The following is a 7,184-nucleotide window of genomic DNA, read 5'->3' as shown; positions in this document are numbered from 1 at the left end:
AAAAAAAACCCCCCCCCCCCCCAACCCAAAAAAAAAAAAAACAGAAAAAAAAAAAACTAGTTGCTTTTCTTGTCTTACCTTACTGTATATCCTTTTTCTTGATACGTAATGTATTTTTCATTTTTTGACACAGTTTCCTTTTTTTCGTGGTGAAAATAAAGACAGAATAAATTCAGTAAATCTAGAGGATCTGAATATTGCGTAAATCTAGAGGATCTGTAATTAGCAATAACAAACTTTTTTGGAGTTAAATTACTGTTGTAGTAGTTACTGTTTGTAGGGTAGCTTGCAGATGCCTAGTTTCTGCTGTAACCTTTAGTTAATTTTTATCAATGGTAATGTTTTTAAGTACTTAACATGAAAGCAAGGTTTGTTGTTATACCAATAATTGATAGATATAGAATTTTATTGTAAAGTTTTCCCCCCTTGTTGATAGTGTTGGACACTGCCGCTGGTGTATGGTGTGATACAAAATCTGTTGTTACCAGCCCAAGAACAGGTAAATTCAGTGCTGATGCAGCTGGTGGTGATGCCTCAGTTGAGTTGACACGGCGTTGCAGACATGCAGCTGCTGCTATTGGTGACCTAATTTATATTTATGGTGGATTACGTGGTGGTAAGTCATGAATCTGAGTTCTTGAGGATTTGTCTTGATGAAGTTCATTTGTTATCTTTTTGATGTACATGACAGTTTGGTTATAGTAGTTTCATTACATCAGCCTGATTTCTGATGATAATGTAGTTACTTTCTTTTTCTTTGATTTACTTGTATTACTTTGCTTGGTAATGATTGGATTAATTTTTTGGGTTTCTGAGTGGACTTGAAACAGTCTGGACATTTGAATCTTGGCTGTGTCTTGAGTTATTTAGACTTGGCATATGTAGAGAATGATAATGTTTTGTTCATGTAAACTTTTTGTTGGAGCTAGAAGAATTGAGATATTGAAACTCATGGAATAGCTCAATTATAGCTATATACCCTTAGATTTTTTTTATTTAGGTGCATGATTAGTTGTTTTTGAGGATCAATTGAGTTGGGTTGAGTTGAGTTGAGTCCATTTACATTGTTAAGAGAAACTTGGAGTATTACTGTTCAAATAGGTTTGGTATTTGTTCAGGCTAGTGACTAGAACAACCATGTTAGAATTCCAGTTGACTTAGTTGCTGAATTCTAACTTCTTTTATCAAATTATTTTTCATTGTTGGTCTAACACAACAATATTATTTTGACTGTTGTAATTGGTGCATCCATGTTGATCTTGCAAGCTGAAAGTGTCTGTTCTCATACTGTGGGTTTCATCCTGAGGCGAGTAACTAATTGTTTGCTTCATGCATATGACTGACCATAGTGTATTGTATTTTTGCTGCAGGGGTCTTGCTGGATGACCTACTTGTTGCTGAAGATCTTGCTGCTGCTGAAACAACACCTGCTGCTTCACATGCTGCTGCGGCAGCAGCTGCATCTAATGCACAAGTTGGACGATTACCTGGAAGATATGGATTTGTTGATGACAGGACAAGGCAAAATATGCCGGAAGCAGCTGCTGATGGTTCAGTTGTTTTGGGTAACCCGGTTGCTGCCCCTGTAAATGGTGACATGTACAGTGATATCAGCACTGAAAATGCCATGCTTCAGGGACCTAGGTTTGAAAGCTTTAATCATCTCAGTTTGTGAAAGTTTTTATATATCACTTTTCTGGCTTTATCATTTAAGTGATGAACAGGCGAACTACCAAAGGAGTTGAGTATCTGGTTGAAGCATCAGCTGCAGAAGCAGAAGCTATCAGTGCCACGCTGGCAGCGGCAAAAGCACGGCAGGAGAATGGAGAAGTTGAGTTGCCTGACAGAGATCGTACAGCTGAGGCTACCCCTAGTGGCAAACAAATATCTTCTCTGATTAAGCCTGATTCTGCAGGAGCAAATAACATCACTCCTGGTGGAGTTAGACTGCATCACAGAGCTGTGAGTAATACATTTTGATGAGGAAAAATTATGTATGTCAAATCTTACCTGAAGTATTTAAGTTCATCTCCTGTTCTCTGAAAAATTTCCAGGTGGTGGTTGCTGCTGAGACTGGTGGAGCATTAGGTGGCATGGTTAGACAGCTTTCCATTGATCAGTTTGAAAATGAAGGCAGACGGGTTAGTTATGGGACTCCAGAAAGTGCAACTGCTGCTAGAAAATTATTAGATCGGCAGATGTCTATCAACAGTGTCCCAAAGAAGGTATAAGCTTTTCTGAGAGTATGATGTTTTTATCAATATGTCATGTTTGGGTCTAGAGCTGAAACCGCACTCCTAAAACCCTACTGTGAATGTTGTTATTTCCCGTTCATTTGGCCTTCCTTTTGTTGTCATTGTCTACCCCGTCTCTATCACACGCATTCTATTCATGGCAAAATTCTGAATGTGTTCGGTTGAATTTTACCTACTCATGTTGCCTTTATCATACCTAATTTGTTGCAACATCAAGCATGCGGCTTTCATATTATGTTTAGAATTTTTATGGAGAGTTTCTTGACATCCTTTATAGGTCATAGCACATCTGTTGAAGCCCCGTGGCTGGAAACCACCAGTTCGCCGGCAGTTTTTCTTAGATTGCAATGAACTTGCGGATCTTTGTGATAGTGCAGAGCGTATATTTTCAAGTGAACCAACTGTCTTACAACTTAGGGCACCAATTAAAATATTTGGTGATTTACATGGGCAATTTGGGGATCTTATGCGGCTCTTTGATGAGTATGGAGCTCCGTCAACTGCTGGTGACATAGCGTAAGTCTTTAGTTCCCATAGATGGTTTTGTTGCCTTTTAATAAGTAGTTCCTGTGTGCTTCAAATATTGTACCAGGCTAATGTTTTCTTTGATAATTTAAAGCCCATTGGTGCATTGGTTATCACGGTGTTAAAGCATGTTTGTCAATGTCTTAAGATGTCAGATCCACAACCTTCTGTGTAATTATTTATATCGGTTGGCTTGCTACACAGCTGTGAAGTCTAACTAAGAGCAAGTCTTTATTTTTTGTACATTTGATGCATTGTTGAGATCTTATCTTTGAGCCCAAGTTCGTATGATGGATTTCTCAACACTTCCAATTTATAGACTTCTTAAATCTTGACCTAAATTGTGCTTTTGTACATGTTTTCCCATATTGGAATGACAATAGGATACAAATCCCTTTTTGAGTTCGCATTTAGTTTTAATTTTTTTTTATATTTATCTTAAACCCTAAACCCTAATGGGATTTTTCCTAGCTCCTATTAGTCTCAATTGGATGGCATAGCTTACTATTGACTGCATTGGTTTATACATTTATCGCATATTGTCTATGATTTTTTTTTTTAATGTTGTATTGTAATGCAAGATTTATAATTCCATTTTCTCTCTAATTTTGTGTAAATTATTATCAGATATATCGATTATCTATTTCTTGGAGATTATGTTGATAGGGGCCAACACAGCTTGGAAACTATAACCCTTTTGCTTGCTCTGAAGGTATACTCTGTATACTAGGTTGTCTTCTTTTGGTGTTTATGAATATAAAACTCGGTGCTACTCAGTTTCATTCCTAAAAATGAGAATTTTACAGGTTGAGTATCCTAGCAATGTACATTTGATACGCGGAAATCATGAAGCTGCAGATATTAATGCCCTTTTTGGTTTCCGGATTGAGTGCATTGAGCGAATGGTAATGAATTTCTTCTGCAGGACGATGATTTTTCATTATTATTTGATACCTCAACTAACATTTTATTTTTCTGATCAGGGTGAGAGAGATGGTATTTGGGCATGGCATCGGATAAACCGTCTGTTTAATTGGCTTCCTCTGGCTGCTCTAATTGAGAAAAAAATTATTTGCATGCATGGGGGTATTGGTCGCTCAATAAATCATTTGGAACAGATTCAAAATATTCAGCGTCCAATTACGATGGAAGCAGGATCGATTGTACTTATGGATCTGTTGTGGTTAGTTTGTGTACTTTTACATGTTTATGACACTTCAGTTGGCATCCCTTTTTACTAATGACAGCATGAAATGTTTCTCTAGGTCTGATCCTACAGAGAATGACAGTGTGGAAGGGCTGCGGCCAAATGCTAGAGGTCCAGGTTTAGTTACTTTTGGGGTGAGTGCTAACTTCTATTTGATGAAATTGTTGATGTATTTGTATTAGTTTCCTGGACAATGACACAGAAAATAACAATTTATAAGTTTATGCGGGTCTTATGTGATGGAATTTGATCAATATGCTGAGATATCAATTATTTCCCTGTTCTAGAAATCCATTTGGTGATGCTGGATTTTGGAGCAGCCTTTTAAATCAATTGTTCAATAGCTTATTATGTCTTGGAACTTTTTTAATTGTAATCTGGTCTTGTTTTGAAGCTATGCATAGTTATATTCACTTAAATTTGAATAGTCAATTTAACTTATTAATTCAGTTTATTTGTGCTGTAGTTCAAAGTTGCTGTTATTGTTGTACTGTCCATCTACTCACTACCAATTGCTGGTGCAATTGTTTATGGCAGCATGGCATTCCCTCTAGTTTGAATGTTGCCACTTTAGTGAAGTGGGATGTTATTTCTAGCCTTGTAGCTGTAGGCACCTTTGTGCATTATGTCTGTCCTCATTTTTTAAGCTTCTACCTTGAGAAGTTTAGATTGCATATATGCTATCATGTTCATCTAAATGAGATTTGCTATTGTAGCCGGACCGTGTGATGGAATTTTGCAACAACAATGATCTTCAGCTGATTGTTCGAGCACATGAATGTGTTATGGATGGCTTTGAGCGTTTTGCCCAGGGGCATCTGATCACTCTTTTTTCAGCTACAAACTACTGTGGTATATGTTGCTGACTGCTACATTGCATCTTTCCTGCTATCATTTTCTCCTCTAAATCTTAAGTTTTTAACATTTACTTGCGGCATAGGTACTGCAAATAATGCTGGGGCAATATTAGTTTTAGGTAGAGATCTTGTGGTGGTTCCTAAATTGATCCACCCATTACCACCTGCAATTTCTTCACCCGAAACATCACCGGAGCGTCATATTGAAGATACATGGATGCAGGTATTCCTTCAAATATTTTTGGTTAAATGGTTGGCGCACTCTTGATGCTTTGTAATATTGCAATATCAAATATATGCAATCTTCTATTTGAGTTGATTAAAATGTTGGTTAAAAAATGGGCAGGAATTGAATGCCAACAGACCACCGACACCAACTAGAGGCCGTCCTCAAGTAACAAATGACCGGGGTTCTCGGGGTACCCGAGCTCGTGGTCTCAAACCCTGCAGAAAGCATGAAGGCGTTCGTATGTACACTCAATCAGCATTCATCCCTCCTTTCTGTGATTAGAAGAAACCACGATGGCCACACAGCTTTGTCCATTTTGACTGGGATAGTGGTTATCCGGGTTCACCCACTGTTGTAAATTGAGGCTTAGGTACAGAATCAAGGTCAGTATTGTCATGGATTTTGTCGGTGTTGCCTATTTTTGTCACCAAGAGGACTGGAAGGTTTTCTAATTTTTTTTGTTATTTTCTTTTCCTGTGATGGTGAGATATATCAGAAATATTTCTTGGGGGTCGCGTCTTGTATCATAGGTATGGCTTATCCATACTCTGTACAATTAATTTTTGTGTGAAACTCAGGAATATGTGAATTTTGGTTATAGAATTTTAATATTCTTGTGCTCCAAAATGGCTTTTGCGGTATGAATTTTTTGTCCTCGATAGCGAAATAGATCCAATTGTGGAAAATTTTGGAAAAGAGTGAATACCCCATCCGCCCCTGACAATTATCTCGAAAGGACAATGAGGCCCCCAAGAAAAAAAAACACCCAATCCGGCTTCTGATAAATTTTTTTTGGGACAGATTAGTCCCTGTGTCAAAAAAATAACATTTATTTTTTTTTGGCACAGGGGCCTCGTTGTCCTTTCGAAGTAATTGTCAGGGGCCGGGTTGGGTTTATTTTTTTTGTCAGGGGCCGGATTGGGATTTTTTTTTGTTAGGGGCCTCGTTGTCTTTCGAGATAATTGTCAGGGGTTGATTTGTGTTTTTCTCGGAAAAGTTTCTGAGTTATTACTTATTATCGTACTAGGAAATCCCCGTTTAGTTTCGATGGATAGGGTTTCATTGGAGACTGAGCATTGAATTTTGTTGTTTTTTTATATTTTTTTTAATATAGAATGAGGATTAACTTAAATGCCGCTACTGGAAAATAAGAATTTCGTTCAACCGGAAAATGGTGAGAGATGCCGTGTTTAATGTTGTAAAATAAATAAATAAAAAATAAAAAATAAAAAAATGTAAATAGAAGATTTTTTAGTATTAGTATTTACTATTATAATTATCTCACTATAATAATAAAAGTAACTTATTTATTCACTAGTATTATATATATTGTAACTTAAGAACTTAAAGGGAGAAATAGAGAATTATATATGAAAGGAGAAAGAGTATTTTATTGTTGTTGTGTATTTGTTTCAGATTGATGCTTTCTTTATTTATACACACAAATGGTCATCACTTTTTAACTTTCATTAAATTCATTCTCTTTTAAGAATGGATATCCACCTATGTAGTGATTCTTATCACAATATTTAATACTTTTTCAGAATTTTAATTTCAAAAATTAAAATTGAATATAGATAGAAATGTTAGGAAGTAAGAATTAATTGGATGTTTCGTAATTCGTATAGCACACATATAACACTTGATGTGTGAATATAACCCTCTTTTTAAAAAAAAAAAAGTCATTAAAATATGTATATAAATAGCAATTGTTTATGTGTGTCAACGCCATTTAGTGTGCTTATAGTATTTTTATTATTATTTTGGTATATTTAGTTGCTTATGATGTATTTGTGACTTATAAAAAAATTGTTTGGAATTACATACTAGATTCTGGTAAATTCGTATATCTTGAAGGATAATATTTGAAAATAAGATTTTGGATGACATTTTATTCGATTTAATCTCGATGTTATGGTAGAATTATTTAATAGTTTTTGTTTTTCGGCTTTTCAAAATATCTTTTAATGCAATAAGCAAAAGACTAATCCACCGCATAGGATTACTTAGTGGGTTCCAATTTCCAAAACGTCTGTACTATTAAATAGATTTAGTAACATAATATATTTTTTAAGTTTTTTAATAATTGATTGTTTTTATTTAATTTTATT

At 35.6% G+C, this 7,184-nt stretch overlaps 1 protein-coding gene across 2 annotated transcripts in view; it reads left to right on the top strand.

Annotated features, from left to right (window-relative positions):
• The window catches only part of LOC107632733 (serine/threonine-protein phosphatase BSL3), a 10,491-nt gene extending 4,780 nt beyond the window's left edge, over positions 1–5,711 (top strand). The window contains exons 10-21 of one of the 2 annotated variants that reach the window (XM_016336395.2): positions 437–616; positions 1,371–1,644; positions 1,725–1,962; positions 2,055–2,225; positions 2,533–2,771; positions 3,408–3,492; positions 3,587–3,685; positions 3,764–3,963; positions 4,046–4,121; positions 4,704–4,839; positions 4,928–5,067; positions 5,191–5,711. In XM_016336395.2, coding sequence (XP_016191881.1) covers positions 437–616; positions 1,371–1,644; positions 1,725–1,962; positions 2,055–2,225; positions 2,533–2,771; positions 3,408–3,492; positions 3,587–3,685; positions 3,764–3,963; positions 4,046–4,121; positions 4,704–4,839; positions 4,928–5,067; positions 5,191–5,355 — 2,003 coding nt within the window. In that variant the 3' untranslated portion in view covers positions 5,356–5,711. Of the gene's footprint in view, positions 1–436; positions 617–1,370; positions 1,645–1,724; positions 1,963–2,054; positions 2,226–2,532; positions 2,772–3,407; positions 3,493–3,586; positions 3,964–4,045; positions 4,122–4,703; positions 4,840–4,927; positions 5,068–5,190 lie in introns of both variants that reach the window. The other variant, XM_021118283.1, reaches the window with a different exon arrangement.

The sequence above is a fragment of the Arachis ipaensis genome, chromosome B03 (assembly GCF_000816755.2).
Source record: "Arachis ipaensis cultivar K30076 chromosome B03, Araip1.1, whole genome shotgun sequence".
NCBI classification, from domain to species: Eukaryota; Viridiplantae; Streptophyta; class Magnoliopsida; order Fabales; family Fabaceae; genus Arachis; species Arachis ipaensis.
Note: the sequence above shows the minus strand (reverse complement) of the source record. Positions and strands in the feature narration are given on the sequence as shown.